At 38.6% G+C, this 17,049-nt stretch overlaps 2 protein-coding genes across 5 annotated transcripts; both read right to left on the minus strand.

Moving 5' to 3' along the window:
• Positions 1-209: 209 nt before the first annotated feature.
• On the minus strand, positions 210-3,158 carry LOC133745133 (3-oxoacyl-[acyl-carrier-protein] reductase 4-like). Its single transcript, XM_062173126.1, has 11 exons — positions 2,833-3,158; positions 2,585-2,727; positions 2,439-2,492; positions 2,091-2,171; positions 1,957-2,002; positions 1,776-1,870; positions 1,652-1,684; positions 1,428-1,562; positions 1,108-1,201; positions 608-690; positions 210-503 (listed from the first exon to the last, which is right to left on the minus strand). Exons 1-11 carry the CDS (start codon positions 2,993-2,995, stop codon positions 471-473), a joined length of 960 nt encoding a protein of 319 aa, XP_062029110.1. The 5' UTR covers positions 2,996-3,158; the 3' UTR covers positions 210-470.
• Positions 3,159-3,587: 429 nt separating this feature from the next.
• LOC133745131 (transcription factor GTE10-like) lies at positions 3,588-10,000 on the minus strand. Of its 4 annotated transcripts, none has more exons than XM_062173125.1 (11): positions 9,681-10,000; positions 7,808-9,143; positions 7,642-7,684; positions 7,369-7,527; positions 5,694-5,767; positions 5,516-5,585; positions 5,353-5,433; positions 5,155-5,270; positions 5,005-5,071; positions 4,759-4,889; positions 3,588-4,680 (listed from the first exon to the last, which is right to left on the minus strand). In XM_062173125.1, exons 2-11 carry the CDS (start codon positions 9,110-9,112, stop codon positions 4,033-4,035), a joined length of 2,694 nt encoding a protein of 897 aa, XP_062029109.1. In that variant the 5' UTR covers positions 9,113-9,143; positions 9,681-10,000; the 3' UTR covers positions 3,588-4,032. The 4 variants fall into 4 exon arrangements, with proteins under 4 accessions (XP_062029109.1, XP_062029106.1, XP_062029108.1 ...); XM_062173122.1 differs by having other exon boundaries at positions 7,636-7,684; XM_062173124.1 differs by having other exon boundaries at positions 7,636-7,684; positions 9,858-9,995.
• Positions 10,001-17,049: the final 7,049 nt, after the last annotated feature.

A 17,049-nucleotide genomic window follows, 5' to 3' on the forward strand; every position in this document is an offset into this window, starting at 1 on the left:
TCAATTCGATGACATTGATTCACAGAAATGCAATCTTCATCCATACGAGAACTACGAGTTTTCAATGCTTTATGATTATAGAGAATTGCAGGATGATTTTGTGATGTACAATGGAAACTAAAGAAATGCAATGTTGTTACGAGTTGTAAAATTTTACTGTATTTTTGATTTTTTTTTTCCTTAATAAATTGATATACTGTAGTAGCATATCATATAAGCATATAGATTTTCAATGAATGTCCAACCCCAACTTCATATTACACAAAATAAGATCTATTAAATTCTGTTCATTTGCGTGGTTCGTAAGTGGTTAGAGAAAAAATATTAACAGCCCTTTTACGTTGTCTAAACCAAAAGAAAACTACAGTAACCTTTCTACTTTGTATTCAGTTACTGGTAGAAACTATGGAATTCAAACAAAGCTCTTCTTCATTCTAAACTATCTGCATCGGGGTGCCGGTCTCAGCTTATCACATCACCATTCCTCCATCAATGGTCAACACCTACAAAAGATCAGAACTTCATATCGATGCCAACAGCAACTTAAACATAGAATTGCAACTTTCCTATTTAAAGATGGCACATGGTATATTTCAAATGAATTTACCTGTCCAGTAATGTAACCAGCAGCAGGATTAAGAGCCAGGAATTCCACCAGTCCAGCAACTTCTTCAGGTTGACCATATCGCCCTGTAAGAATATCACAACTTGGATAAGCATTGTCTATAATTTATAATTCAGTCTTCAAACTCATGGATTTCAGTTGAGGTGAACAAAGAAGATATAGGGGAATAGGGATCCATATTTCAATCATCTTAGAGCAGATTGCAACAGAAGTACAATCTGTGAAACACCACATACTGTTATTAGTTTATTACTTTCTACTGAGCCAATCCTCATAATGAGAAGAGTTGGCTGACACTGACAACAGTCCCAAGAAAATGGGACAAATGTACAGATATTAGAATTCATTTCATGCAGACCAAACAGAATCAAAAATCTATGAATATCAAGTTCTCACTTGACCAATGAAAACATGTAATTTCTTATTAATGATGCACATAATAATAATGCTTCAATAACTGGAAACTAACTAGTTGTTCTCACCTAAGGGGATGGACCCAATGATTTTCTTTTCTATGTCTTCTCCCAGCTTGGCAGTCATATCAGACGCAATAAATCCAGGAGCTACAGCATTGACCTATGGAAAAAAGAATATAGTTAGATAGTTGCTTCAGCCCATCGTGTATGAGTGGAAACTATTTGCATATTAAAAACGTTTTGAAACGGGAACAGCATAACAACTGTCAAGTGCGATGCAGTGTTAATCCAATTCCTTTGTCTTGCCACAGCAATGCACAAGGCTCTAAGATCTTCCCAAGAAAAAAAAAATCAAAAGAGTAAGAGCTTGAATCAGATGTACATACATTGATGTTCCTGCTTGAATATTCCTTTGCAACACTCTTTGTGAAGCCAATTACCCCTGCTTTTGCAGCGCTGTAGTTGGCTTGTCCAACATTGCCAACAAGACCAACAACAGATGCTATATTGATAATTCTTCCCTGCAATATGATGAATAGACTAAGATAATCGAGAAGCAAAATCATGATTTCACACAGAAAGCAAAAGGAAAGGAAACAACTGTAGTTACCTTTCTTTGTTTCATCATAACTTTGGCTGCAGCCTACAAAAACCACGAATCACTAGTTAAAGAATTGTATACTGTAGCTAGCAAACTACAATTACTGAATAAAAATATTCCCCAATATAGGTACCTGTGTGCATAAAAATACACCAGTAAGATTCAAATCAATAACCTCCTGCCATTGGGATTTTTTCATTCTCATCAACAAGCCATCCCGTGTTATTCCTGAATAGGTTAGCAAAAGAGTCAGTTGAAAAAGAAATGAAGAATACAACAAGATCCCATAACAAAAGTAGTAATTTGATGCTAACCTGCATTGTTAACCAAGACATCAACTGTTCCCCACACATCAACCACCTGTAATCATTTGACTAAAATGAAGTCGTGCTGAAATGCAATAAAAAACAAAACTATTAGCCAAATGATTGATGCTACATTTGCTTACAGTTTTAATCATTGCTGCTACATCTTCTTCCTTTGAAACATCACCCCCAAACGTCAGAGCTTGACCACCAGATTCCTCAATCTACAGAATAAAACATGTAAGTTCAAAGTATTCACTACATGGTATCTCCTCTAAGACTCGATACCTACTTGTTGGTGTGTTATTCGACACTATGCATATAAATCAAAGAACTTGAGCGTAGCTCCCAGAATCTCCACATTTTTAATGTAATGTAAAAAACGTAACATTTAACTAAATTTCTCAAGTCTGAAGTGATCTCTACACGTCCATACATTCAAATCATAAGGAATTTGCAGCACTCTCTGATTACATTACAAAGAAAGGTACCTCCTTGGAAACTTGTTCGGCTTCCTTATATGACCTTGCATAGTTTACAAGCACCTGTAAACATTGAAAATGCAGCATAAGTGTCTGACTACTCAAAGAACACAATGCATTACGACGATGAAGACAATGATGATGAAGAGAGAGACCTTACAACCAGATTTTCCGAAAGCGAGGGCAACAGCCTTGCCAATTCCTCTAGAAGCTCCGGTGACAATAACCACAGGAGCCTCCACTTTCGGAGCTGCAGCAGCGCTCAGTGACTCCACGGCGACAGAATGAGCCCTAATTCCTGCAATTTGATTCCATTAATTTCACTCGGTCCATCACTACCTTCATAATTCTTGTAATTAAGAACTTCATAATCTACAGGAAAACGAAAATGCGATCCGTTTACCTGAGCCAGAGGACGAAGATACTGAGCTCGAGTATCGCGCCGGGACGGCCTGACGGAGTCGGAGTCCGGCGAGAAGCGGATAGAGACGGCGGCTCGGGTGAGACAATTGGCGGGAGAGGCGCGCCGGAGCTCCGACGGCGTTAAAGGCGATCGTGGCCGCCATTGAGAACCTGAGAATGGATGGAGCAGAAGAAGACGAGAGAGAGCCGAGAAAGGTCGCCAGCAGAAGAATCGCAGTGAGATAACAGACTCTGCTGTTGGCGTTCCAGAGAGTATAATGCTTTGTGACTTTGTGTATGAGGACGACAAAAACGACGTTCCGTTTTTGGAAGTCCCGCTTTCATGACCAAACGACATTTCGCTTTTGTAAGGTCTCGGTCGTGTTTATTTTTTATTTGAATTTAGATTCTTTAAGGCATGCTCGTTATTCTCCACTTTTAAATTTAAATTATTTAACGATAATTGAGTACTGAAAATTTCTTCAATCTAAATTCAACGGAGGCAATTAAGTACAAAGTATTAGAGCATGGCTCTTGGTGCCACTCTAGTTGGGTTCAGAGTCCGAGGCATGAAGCATCTTAAGCAAATCACTGAAATTAGTAATGCATTTGAAAAAGTTAGCATTGAGAATCTTGAGGATTTATATACCTCTGCAAAAGAGTAAAAACTGAAAACCCAAAACTTGAATTTTTTTTTTTTTTTTTTTTTTTTTCTGAATCAAATCTACCATTGTCTACAAACACCTATGGAAGACATTTCTCTCCAAGGAAAAACGGATAGAATGTCACAATAGTCTGACTGATATTTTACAATTCTAAGCCGACCGTCTGCCTATTATTAACACATAAAATCTATGCAACTTTACTTTTTACAGACAAAAATTGAATTTCCTGATTAAAACACATCTCTTTCTTTGATCAAAAACCCACAGGTTTATCATCCATGGGCAAAATGATTGAATGACGTTACCAACCAAGTTCCCACTCCATATCCCAAATCAAAATCAAAAAATCATTTCATAGAACACAAGCTCACACCCAGTTCATAACTCTTTTTTGCTTCTCCTGCTCTAAGCTTGTCTGGTATGCAATGCCAATCAAAGGATCCCAGGCCATTTGCCCAGTGCCTTCATCATCATCTTACCATTTTTGCTTCTCGATGGGTAAAAAGGGAACATGAAGAAAGAATGTTAGCAATAAATCAATCAATCTCTCCTTCTTCGACATCTTCAACCTCATTTTCAGTTCTCTCATCAACATGATTTGCTGTCTCTTCAACATGATTTTCTGTTCCCTCTTCAACATCATTTGCAGAAACCTCTTTAATCTCGTTTGCAGGTAATTCAACATCATTAGCAGGCCCCTCCCCCATATCATTCCCAGGTCCTTCTCCCATATCATTCCCCGGTCCCTCTCCAATGTCATTCCCCGGTCCCTCTCCAATATCATTCCCAGGTCCCTCTTCAACATCAACCTCGTTTGAAGGTCCCTCTTCAACATCAACTCCGTTTGAAGGTACCTCTTCAACTTCGTTCGAAGGTCCTTCCACAACATCGTTTGAAGGTCTCTCCTCGACCCCGTCAACTTCGTTTGCTGGTTCTGTAAAATTCCTGGGAGGATCAATTTCTTCCTCCTCTATTTCTATATCATCATCCGCCTTCATAAATAAACCAAGTTGCTCCAAGGGATTACAGCTTCCCTGCAGCTTGAAACTACCAAGCTCATTCTGAGAATGCTCCGGGCTGGTCTCCTCAATGAAATGTGGTAAATGATCCTCGTCACCAGCCCTAAACATTTCTAGATCTTCCATGAATCGACTGTTCTCATTAATTTCGACCGTCTTTTCCATCTGCACAATGAGATTTTTATCAGCTGCTTTATTAAGGATCTATGATGCTTCCCTTCAGAATGATCTATCCATACTTACCATTTGCAATGCCTGCCGTGCAGCTTCTCTCTCCAGTTCCCTTTGCCTTCTAGCTTCAGCTGCAGCTTCTGCTTCAGCCTTTTTCCGAGCCTCTTCTGCAGCTCTGGCCTCGGCTTGCAATCGTGCTTTTTCTAATGACATAAAGTAAATTCAATATTTAAAAGCCCTCACCCTTCACCATGAACTAATATTGTCATCATCAAACGAAATACTCATGTCAAATAACTAAACTATAGAAAGCCAAACCTTCTTTACGCCGCCTTTCAAGTTCCTCTCTCTCAATTCGCAATTTTTCTGGATCCAACTTATCACCCTGGACCAAATATCAGAAGATAACTAACAGGAAAAAAAAAATTGTATGCATATATGTTGCCAAGTGAGGTAAAGGTAACAAACCTTTTCAAGTGCCTTCTCTTTGGCTTTAAATATTGTGTCTGCAAACCGATTCCTCAGTACAGCTGCGCGGTAGAGTTTTTCAGGGGAGACCTGCCTCTCAGGTGGAGCACTCTCCTCTACGATGTTACAGCATGAGTTGTAAGATGATGCGCCAAAATTAAGAGCACACAATTTTTTGCGATGATTTTTCATGCTTACCCTCTTGTCGTTCACCCTCCTCGACAGAAACTGGTTTAGACGGGGATTTCTGCTCAACTGGGACAACCCCATTGATTGGATCTACAAAAGATACATGATAGTTTCAGGGAAGGGATTACAAGTACCAACAAGAACCAGTGCAATATAAATCCTGAAAACTCACCCTTGCCAATTTCAGAATCACCAAGATCACTTCTCTTTTGATCTGAATTTGCTCCTGAACCAAACTTTTCCTAACGAAGGAAGAGGTAAGAAAAAATGTCAGAAATGATGTGAGAGAAAGAAAGGGAGGAGAGAGGGAGATTTCAACGACCCACAAACAGATACTGCCAAACAAGTACCTTTCCTCCACCAAATGCAGGTGAAGCTTTAGGAACACGTGATTCACTTTCTGAAGAACTAGCAGAGTCAGAATCTGAGAAGTATAAATCAAGTTAGTAAAATACCACTACTGTTTTTGGAATAAGGTATGGTTCAACTTGCAACAAGATGCAGGAACATTCATCCACACAAGAATATATTAATTGCAGTTCAGTAAGAACCAAATAGATTGGGTATCAGTCCTCGTGCTAGTAAAAGCAAACCAACTAGCAAGATCACAAGTATTTTTGAATTAAAATGAATACTGTTAGCATAATGTACTTCGTGTTTGGTATTATAAAGTTTGAACTCGTAGTGACCTCGTATAATCATTCAAATGCAGTCTGGCCCATACTTTGCATGGAAGCCAGAAATCATGCATGTAAGAGGCTCTTCAATTGATAAACTGAAAACTTCTATTTCTGTTCATTGTTGTGACATTATTGGATTACAAGAAATAAACTAAGCTACAAATAATGAATCAAAAATCCAACAGATCATACACCATGGAATTTGCCACTCTTTACCATGTAACAACTATTCAAAATCTTAGTACCTAATTCGTTAAAAAATTTATTAACATATCTAGGAAAAGAAACTTAATACCAGGGTATTCTAAATCCAGTGGAACACACACACTCTCTGACAAATCCAAGTCCACATATACAGGAATGTGAGACTCCAAAACAATTCACTTCAATGTGAGTGCCTCTTGCAGTGGCTTTAAAATTACACTGCAGCTATATATCAGATACACCAAATAGAAATTCAATGTAATCAACACCACAACCCCCTCCAAGAAGAATACCCTGACACTGAACATCAGCCGCTAAAACCAATTAGAGCTGGTCACCCTGTCACCAAAGGTTTCTATAGCTCCCCACACCAACCAAAATGATGGGTTCCAACCATTCCTACTCAACATGCGATCTTCATTAAATCTCCTTCAACAGTACTCATTATATCTACTAGCCTTTAGAATTACACTTGCAGCTATATATCAGATACACCAAATAGAAATTCAATGTAATCAACACCAAACCCCCCTCCAAGAAGAATACCCTGAAACTGAACATCAGCCACTAAAACCAATTAGAGCTGGTCACCCTGTTACCAAAGGTTTCTATAGCTCCCAACACCAACCAAAATGATGGGTTCCAACCATTCCTACTCGACATGCAATCTTCAATAAATCTCCTTCAACAGTACTCATTATATCTACTAGGCTAATCTCACTGCCTAAAGTATGAGGAAAGAGTTCTTTTTTCTCTCTGTGGGGAAGGCACGAAGTAACTGAGACATACACACCAATAAAACGCAACCACCTAGGCAAGGTTTTTACAGGATTCGTAGTACACTTCTCGTTTCTGCTCTAATTATTAAGACCATATTCTAGTTAACACTACTGTCATGCAAACAAACCTTTCAAGGAAGAACATCAGCTAGAATATAATGTATGACAATTGCACTAATGAAGATCAGAAAAAAGAACCATAGCTTGCAAGGTCACAGAGCATTTAGTAATATTTACATAGTGCACAAAAAGTAGGCTCACAAGCACCAAAACTTGAACAGCAGTTATAAAAATTCCAAACCACACATTTGTTTTATAAGAGGAAACAACCACATAGATGAAGAGTACACAGAAACACGAACCACTAGACGAAGAGCCTGATTCACTACTGGAGCTACTTGAGCTACTGAATTTACTGTTTCTATGAGCTGCATCTTTCTCAATCTCTACAGGAGGGAAGCTTGATATAGGAGCATCGTTTCCACCAACAATATCCACATCCTCATCAACCATGTCATTGCCTGAAATTTTAAATGTATTGAGACCTCAGCTCATAGAAATAAGTGCCATACATAACACATTTTGCACAGTTCAAAAAATGAATAAGCGTGGAGTTTTAAAGGAAAAACCTTTACATGGATGCAGTGAAGAGTTGCTAAATCCCGGCTCATTAAGGATCTGCAGCATAAAAGCAGTACAACAATATGAAATACATACAAGATATAAATGCATATATTTGGTTGGAAAAGTATTACTGAACAGATAACCGAAAAAACAAGAAAAGATGAAAGATGAGCACACCTCCATTTCACAAGGTTCATTTTTCTCCTGCCTTTTCTCTTTATCCAGCAGATATTCATCAACAAGCTTCCGCAATGCAAATAAAGTATCATCACTGAGAACCTCAAAGTCAATCTCAATCTCATCCTCACTGGTTTGCCCTTCACCACTATGCTCCTTTAAGAAATCAATAATGCTTTCAGGCAATTCTCCCAGCAACGAATCCACCTCCTCGGTCAGTTTATGCTTCTCCTCCTCAGTCATGATGCATTTAAGAGTTTCTGGCTTGACAGGCTTGACTGGCTTGAAGCTACTATCATTTGGTATAGTTTTCTTCTTCTTTGAGGGTGGCATAGGTGTAGCAGTTTCTATGATTTCCGTATGAAGAGCTGCTCTAAAAGGCAAAGGATCCACATCAACAGGAAGCTTCTTTTCTATTGCCTTCCACTTCTGTTCAAAATATTTACTGAGCGTCTCAGCCATAATATGTACATCATTTCCAGGTGGATTGTAAGTCATTGCATTTGAGAATGTAAGCCGCACATCAGCAGCAAAACTTAATGGATTAGAGTATCCACCAGAAGTCATCTTGCTCTTCACAGTGCCCAAATCCATTGGATGCTTAATGACAGTAAAATAATCCGGAATATTCAACTTCACCACGTCTACAGGATGTTTGAAAACCCAAGCATATGCATGTTTCATCAACAGATTTAGCACACCCTCACATTGTTTCATCAACTGAGCATTTGAAGCGGCAACTGGCTTCACGGACTCCACATGCGCAGATAAGCTCTTTTTGTTGCGTGAACCATTACGCCCAGGAGGAGCTCGTTTCTTACCCTGCGGCGCAGTTGGTTCAGACGGTCTATGGTAAGCCTCGACTGGAGGTCTGGTTTTCCCATCACTGCAACTCCGAATATCACTAGATGGGGATAACACAATAGCTGAACTCATAGCTGCAATTTTCTTCTGAAGGTCCCGGACCTGTTCCAGCTCCAAATTCAGCCTCACTTCTAAATCCTTCCTTTCAGTCCGAGACATTCTTGACAGCTGAAGCACTTGCATAGGCAACCCAAAACTATCATAACCATCAACATTCAAACTAATGCATTTCCTTTTAGAAGGCGCACACGAATCTTCCGAAGCTGTCATTTCTGCGTCCACCCGTCCTGAGCTTCCAAACCCTTCTGATTCCCCCATGGTCTCAACAGCGTGACGATAATCCGGCACAAAACCAGATAGCTGCCCTTTTGAATACTTGCGTGACTTCCCCATCATTGATTGTTTCTGTCCAGTGAAGTCTATTGGAACAGTAGGTGCCATAAGATAAACTCCAAATTACTGCACATATCAACTGTAGCAAATAATTTTAGTCCCTTATAAGTTGATCTTAATGACACCAAAATTCAAAATGCATAAAATTGAAGCGCCTCCAGTTCAGAAAATCCGAAACCCCCAAAATTTCAACCCAATTATTTATATATTCCTTTTTTTTTTGTTCCAAACCCAATCTAAATATGTATTAATACCGCCTGTTTAGTTCTCTCCAAATGTCCAGGGTTCAACGAATTCGTCACAAAGTTCAAAACTTTCAGCAAGGAAAGTGCCTATTGATCTCCGGATGCCCGATTTCAATTCAAAATTCAAAGCTGCATAACTGGGCAATATGAACAACTTAAAAGGAAAGATTTGGAATCAAAGAAAAATTGGGGATAAATTCCCCAGCTCAATACAAAGCAATGCGACTCTAGAAAAGAACCACTAGACCCGAAGAAAGAAACTTTCCCAATTGATTAATCTCTCAATTTACCCCCCTTTTTTCTCAGATCAAAACCCCTCAAGAAATTTGCAAAGAAACAAAAAAAAGGGGAAAAGGAATTTAAAAACTTACACGAGCAAAACCTAAACTGGGTCTCTCTCTCTACGTATAAACCCCAAGTTGAAAACCCTAGATCGCGAACGGTGATATGCCCCAAATGGAAAGCTTAAAACGAATGCGCGAACCAACCAATACAATGCGCTTGATAAACCAAAACCCTAGAACTGCTCGCAGGAACCCAATTAAAACCTGGATCTCGTTGCCAGAGCCGTTGAAGAAGTAGATGCGCGCGACCTCAAACCCTAGAAAGCCTTCGTTGAATAGAACTTAGAGGAGAGAGAGAGCGAGAAGAAGAAGAGAGAGAGGGGCTAGATCTTTAGCCTACGATGTGAGTAATGGGCTCCCCTCACACCTCTACTTAAAGGCCTCGCGGGCCTTAAAGCCCGCCGCTAAAAATGGGATCCTAGCCGTTCATAAGCAACTTGTCACATCCGACGGTCCGGATTTAAAATATTGGCACACACGAGATTCAGATCAGACGGTTTTCGTTATAAAATTCAATAATTGAGATTCAGCGATAACAAAACTCTCGCGAGTGTAGTGATCGTGTACTCGCTCTCCGGTTTTAGTACGTGTCTGTTTGTTATTTACGCGGAGGCGTGGGCCGTGTTAAAGAGCGAGTGTGGGTTTTGGAACGTAAGCGAAGAGAAGAAACTGTTGGGGAAGATTCAAAAGGCTACTGGCGGTGTCCACCACGTGTTTGGATTTGACTTTTTACCGCCATATGACGTAGGAAGCGATCTACCGCTTTCACACGTGGTAGATTATAAGCTGCCAGCTCAGCATATCTGCTTTTCTAGATTACTCGGGTGGATTTGGATGTTGAATAAGGTTTCTTGGACTATTGGGCTTTGGACCCGTTGAGTCGAGTCTTCAAGATGATGGACCAGTAAGAAATGGGATGAGCCCATAATAAAAATTAATTCTTTGCATATGAAATGTTAGTACATTCTCGATTTATTATGGTGCGTTTGGATGAGAAAATTATGAAATCCGTAGGAATTTATAAATGATGGAATCTTTAATTCCATCAATCTAAAATTCCAGTAATTGCAATTTCTATTGTTTGGTTTTATCTATTTACGATTTGAAATGTGTAATAAATTAAGAAAGTTTAAAACAAGGGTTATTATCACAAATGGTACTTGAACTTATCTTCTATTTTATCGATGGTACCTGAACTTCAATTTTGATCACAACCAGTACCCGAACTTTTCGATTTCATTTTAAATGGTACCTAGAGCCATCTCCGGTCACTATTCCGACTAAAAACGGCATGGGAGGCAATCATAGTGATGATTTTTTATGATTTCAAGGGTTGCAATCATATATAGTGATGATTTTTTGGTAATAAACTTGCCTTGAACTTGTTTCTTTTTTTCTTTTTTTTTAGATTTGGCTTTTATGGCCGAAATAGTTACCAAATGTGGCCTTAGGTACCATTTAAAAGGAAATCGAAAAGTTCGGGTACTGGTTGTGATCAAAATTGAAGTTCAGGTACCATCGATAAAATAGAAGATAAGTTCAAGTACCATTTGTGATAATAACTCTTAAAACAAATAAAATGATAATAACCCTTAAAACAAATAAAAAAATATAATATAAAAAGTCTTGTTTTGGAAATGAAAATTGAATACTGCAAAGGAATTCGTAAATGACACCTATTTTGGTGGAAATTGAAGTGGGAAATTTAAATAAAAATTTATTTTCCACAGAGAAATTTAAAATTTCCAATCTGATAGTGCCAAACGAGAGAATTGGCTTTTAGGAATTATGAAATCCTCACTTTCAATTAAATTCTATCATTTTTTTCCCTCATCCCAACACACTCTTAGAAATACCTGAAAGTTAAAAGTTAGACGGTCTGTAGTTCAAGACTCTCGGTCATCCTCAAGTTTCATTCTACCATCTCCGTAATCTGAAGGCAATAATTAGGTCTAGAAAACTTGGTTCTTCAAAATTTGTTGTTGAAATACATAGTCGGAGATTTATCCTCATGGTATATCGTCATTGTTTATTGAATATGTGAAAATGTGAGTACATGCTAAAACTTGGGAGATGAGTTTCTTTGTGGACGGAGATCCCATGGAATATGTATCTATTATGCCTTAGAATTGGACAACTGTGTTTCCGGTTTTATTTTGATGTCTTAGATACAAGTTTTCTAGCATTTTATATAGTTTTGACTTTTCCTAAGGGGGTGAAATTTGCACACCCCTAATTGCAAACCACACACCCTTTTATTTTTTTAATAATATTTCAACTCAACATTTTTTGCACTTCCTATAATACCCTCAAACCTCCAAAACCACAACAAAACTCTGACAAGTTTTTTTTGGGCTAATGAACCGTCTGTTCGATCACTCTTACTCCTCTCTCTCTCTCATCAACTCAATTCAAAATCCCAAATACCAAATGCTATTAACTAAATTTGATGATGCGGGACCGTTTATTGGGCGCTGCACTCGGAAACATACTCACCAGAATCCGACGAAGCATCTACAACTCCATTTCTGGTACCAAACCTGAATCTGACCCAGTGGCAGTGTTCTTATTGTTCGGTATGGGTGAGGTCAATGAGAGCAAGGGGGCGGTCGGCAGCCTCGAAGATGTGAACCGGAAGCTTCTTGTAGCATATGGATCTGACGGCGTCGATTTGGACGAAGAGCATGCTGTCGTAATGGAGATTGGTCGCCAAATCCGGCGAACCGGCGCTGGGCTGGAAGAGGACATAGCGAACCCAGTCGACTACTGGTAAATTTGATAGCCGCAAACTCCTCTATCTTTTATTTTTTAAAAAGAAAGAACTCTTCTTCTTTCTCTTTCTTTCTCTTCTCACTTTTGTCCTACCCAGACCAGAGCCATGGCAGACCTTCAATCCTTCTCAGATTGGTTGTTTCTTGATTGATCAAGTGACCTCACTTAAGATTGGGATGTGAGATTTAATAAAGCAATTGCAGAGTTTGAATGAGCAATGAGATTAATCTTGTAGTTTTGATGGATATGTAGTGTTGATTGGGGATACTTTCTAGTTTACTGAGTTTGGATGGATTGCAGCAGTTTTATAGAACTGTAGTTTGCGAGTAATAGGTACTCTTTAATCTACTTCTTGTTTTTCTGGGTTCTTGAGCTTAATCAAAACGGTACAGACTAACCTATAATTCACGAACTTGAAGTCTTTTGGCTAGAATCAATGGTGCAAAATGAGTCTCAAAAACAAAAATTCTCATCTTCTATACGTGGCAAAGCTCACTTCTCCCTAATGATAAAGTACACTTTCTGCATATTGGGTGTGTAATTTATTGAGTTTCATGTTCTATGATGGAATTCATTTTGATGAAGCTATTATAATGGAAGCACCACCCAACTGAGAAAGAAGGGTCAAAGAGAGAGGACCCAAAAAGAAAAAGAACAAAAAATCTGACTTTGAGGGTATTTAAGAAGTGCAAAGTTACAGTGTAATGGAACTTTGATGGATTACCAGCCTTAAAAAGAATACATTATATATTCATTCAGAGTTTGTTTTTTCTTAGGATGACGGAGAGAAAGCTAAGAAACTTAAAACCGAGGCTCCAACCTGTTTCCAATCGAAGCTGTACGAACATACAATTGATGTATTAGTGCGTACGTATATATATGACTCTTCTTCTTCTTCTTTTTTTGCATATTTTCTTAAATTTGAAGGGATGAAATTTTTATCCATCATACTTCCGACCTATTTCTACCCTCTACCTCAACTCTTGAACTAATCCTAAGAGCTTAAGATAACAAAGAGGAAAAGACATGCTTATCTAAGGGACAGTTTTTAAAAGACTGTGAGGAACAAGTGAATTTGACAGCTGAAAATATATAAATGCACGGTTTTGAGTTGTTATAATTTCTGCTTTTATATTTAATACATGTGGTTGAGATGCATTTGTCCCTCACAGTCCTTTAAAAATATCCATTAGGTGAGCAAACTTGCAAAAAGAAATCTTCAAATTTAATTACTTTAATTAAGATATTAATTTAAAATTAAATATTTAATCGAACACTTAATCTAGTCAGTGCACACGAATGATTTATGTCTAGTTTTAAATAGTCAGACCTCAACAAGCTTTATCGAGTTCCTCAATCATCAATTATAATGAACTTTATGACATGGGTTTACGGACTCACAATCACTCATCGATCCCTCACAGTCCTTTAAAAATATCCATTAGGTGAGCAAACTTGCAAAAAGAAATCTTCAAATTTAATTACTTTAATTAAGATATTAATTTAAAATTAAATATTTAATCGAACACTTAATCTAGTCAGTGCACACGAATGATTTATGTCTAGTTTTAAATAGTCAGACCTCAACAAGCTTTATCGAGTTCCTCAATCATCAATTATAATGAACTTTATGACATGGGTTTACGGACTCACAATCACTCATCGATCGATCAAAGAGACTTCCATGGACCAAGGTCCACCTGCACCTAGGCAAAAAAATCAGATATTTTGCCACCAAATGCCCCATTTTGCCGTTCATTTTGCCTATGGTCCACCTACACCTTGGTCCATATTAGAATTTTTGTCGATCGATCGATCGATCAGCTATTGTCAATAGCTTAATGCACTCAGTGTTTGTGATTGCAAGTTACTAATAATACCCTGTATAGTTGACACATATATAAGAATACTTTAGAACGGATATATCAATCATAACTACTACATATGTCTATTGTTGCCCTGAAGGGATGCAAAGTGGTAGCTCTTTCTAGGGTTAGGTGAAATTAAGTTCATGTTGCCGGAAAAGGGCATATATTACAGAGCTATACCCAAACACCGAAGCCCTAGCAGCACCTCTATAGTTGGTACCACATCGAGACGTGGCACAACTGAGCCACTAGCTTCCAACTCGAGGCCCCTATCTATATATCTGTGCCCCAAATTATTTAGGTCACTGAGTATAGCTACGTACAGAAATAGTAGAGCTTTCAGTATATATTAATTTAGTGTTGAAGCTTCTAGGCAGGCGTCGATGTGGTGAAAGCAGATTGGAGCCTGCTGCTTAAATCATGGCCCGGTCGTGGTGGCCAACGCTTGCTTCTAGTAGGGCACTAGGGCAAGCTAATTCAGCTAAAAGCAGAAGAGAGATGATTGGCAAAGAGGACTGTGCTTTTATAGTTTTGCGTCTTGTTCCTTTAAACTAATAGAGGGTTATGGGACATCGATGTCTAGATAGGACAAGCAACTTTTGGTAGTATACATTTCCTCTTTCAGTTTGTTTATATTCTCTGTTTGATGAGCTTCAATATCAGATCGCGAAGAAAGAGACCTATTTTGCAATATATTATACAACCGGATCGAAGAGGGCCTGGACCTGCGATTCGAGAAAACTATGAAACTAGGAATAATCTATCCATGAACATATTATTACAACAACAAAGGAATATTTACATTATCCATGAACATATTATCTAGAACGAGAAGGTGAAATTTTTTCATATGTCAATCTAGTTTGACAAGCTCGCAGGCATCAAATAAATGATCGGCATTCAACCAGATGAGCTTAAGCATGTAGTTCTGCTGCATGGACTAGGTTCTGTTATTTAATCCATGAAAGGGCACCGTCGATGAATTCATAAACACATGTAGACATAAGACAGACATAAGACATGCCGAAAAACAAAAATCTCACCATGGCCGTGGTAGTTAGAGAAATAATATCTTCAAAAAAAAATTAGTTAAGTAAAAACACATTTAGTGATTTAAACAACTTTATACAAAATGAGAATGGTGGTCGCAATTAAATAGCTATATAATGTATGATTTCATTAATTCGTTTTGTATTGATAGATAATGATTACGATAGATAAATCGGATTGAAAATCGACCAATTCCAATTATTAACTCGTATATTAGGAAGGTAGGTTTGTAGTAGATCCATCTCTTCGAATCAGGCCTGTATATGTGTGAAAGGTAGCCAATAAGTTGTGGATTGCGTGATGTAGATCTCGTTGCTAGATTTAGCAGACCTAACTCTCTGTTGGTACGCTTTCTAAAAGATCGAATAGACACACAAAGAGTTGAAATTAATTGTCGGGTTGAAAAGAGATAAAGGAAGTCCCAATCACACTTAATTAATTAGATGGTACGACACTAAGAATCTAGCTACTTAATCAATGATTCTCACCCCTCAATGGGAATAGTTACAAACATATAAAATCCAGTCTGATCCATTAAGTAATATGATTGAGAACGGAATAGATGGCATGTATTCACAGGCCAGCACACTGGCTCATGACGTACGTTCATAGTGTATACCTAATTTCGAAAAAAATCAGGGCTAAACCAATAGGAAACGTGTCACTGTCAGATATAGTTGATCTCTAAGACATGCATCTCGGTCTCTTTTACAGTCACAGATGAGATCATGGAGTCAATGTATACAACTATATATGCAATTAATCCATATCTCTAGTTCTCTGATAATTCTCTCTAAAGTCTTTCCACTCTATACCAGCCTCTAATGCCATGAAAATGAAATAGACGTTCGTAAGCCCTATACCACAACATCCACATAGGATAGATGTAATCGGGCAAAGGTAGCTAGCATAGCATAAAGGCCAAATAAATTCATATTAATAACCTAGCTAGCGCTCAATTAATTTTCTGAATTTTTACTTTCGGACCATGATTAGGTAGATCTAGTTTCATTACAAATTGCGAGAATCATTTTTGCATAAACGTCAGAAAGTTTGAGAATTAATTCAAATGTGAAATGTTGATAGAGTTTATTGATATTTATAAGAGATTACTCAAAAATAATACACAAAAACATTGGTTGTATATAATAAGTATATAATTTTTTATGGTTTAATTAGACTCATGAAGTATATTATACGCGATCATATTTTCAACATTTGATTCATCGTATTTATGTTTCAGATAAATAAGATCCTAGAGGACCACAGTGAGCTATAAGAGCAAGTCCACCGGTATGACTTTGCCCGGGCAAAGTGAGAGAATGATGATGTGGTGACCGGGCATGGAGAGAAACAACCTTCCACCGGCAAACTCTTGACCAGCCAACTTTGGCTTTGCATGACTGAGGTCAAAAAAAGGGGCAAGCCCATGACTAAACTCTTGCCCGAAGTCATCCGGCTGCCAGCTCGGCCAACCACAGAACGTGGCTGACCTCATAGGGGCTGCGGAGAGAGAAGAGAAACAGCCACCACAGAATTGCTTCGATCTCGGCCTGGGGTTGCTTCGATCTCGGCCTGGGGGCAGCGTCTGGGCCGGCTGACGCCACGGAGTGGCCGGATGAGGTGAGGCGACCTCGGGTTGCTTCGATCTCGGTCTGGGGGCAGCGTCTGGGCCGGCTGACGCCACGGAGTGGCCGGACTAGGTG

This window comes from Rosa rugosa, chromosome 4 (assembly GCF_958449725.1).
Source record: "Rosa rugosa chromosome 4, drRosRugo1.1, whole genome shotgun sequence".
Classification (NCBI taxonomy): Eukaryota; Viridiplantae; Streptophyta; class Magnoliopsida; order Rosales; family Rosaceae; genus Rosa; species Rosa rugosa.

Coding starts and splice junctions, on each gene's coding strand:
- LOC133745133 (XM_062173126.1), bottom strand. CDS start 2,995: ATGGCGGCCACGATCGCCTTTAACGCCGTCGGAGCTCCGGCGCGCCTC. Junction 1,685..1,775: donor GTGTATTTTTATGCACACAG/GTACCTATATTG, acceptor TGGTTTTTGTAG/GCTGCAGCCAAAGTTATGAT. Junction 1,563..1,651: donor TTATGATGAAACAAAGAAAG/GTAACTACAGTT, acceptor ATCATATTGCAG/GGAAGAATTATCAATATAGC.
- LOC133745131 (XM_062173122.1), bottom strand. CDS start 9,112: ATGGCACCTACTGTTCCAATAGACTTCACTGGACAGAAACAATCAATG. Junction 5,271..5,352: donor GGAGGGTGAACGACAAGAGG/GTAAGCATGAAA, acceptor GTAACATCGTAG/AGGAGAGTGCTCCACCTGAG. Junction 5,072..5,154: donor AAGAGAAGGCACTTGAAAAG/GTTTGTTACCTT, acceptor TATTTGGTCCAG/GGTGATAAGTTGGATCCAGA.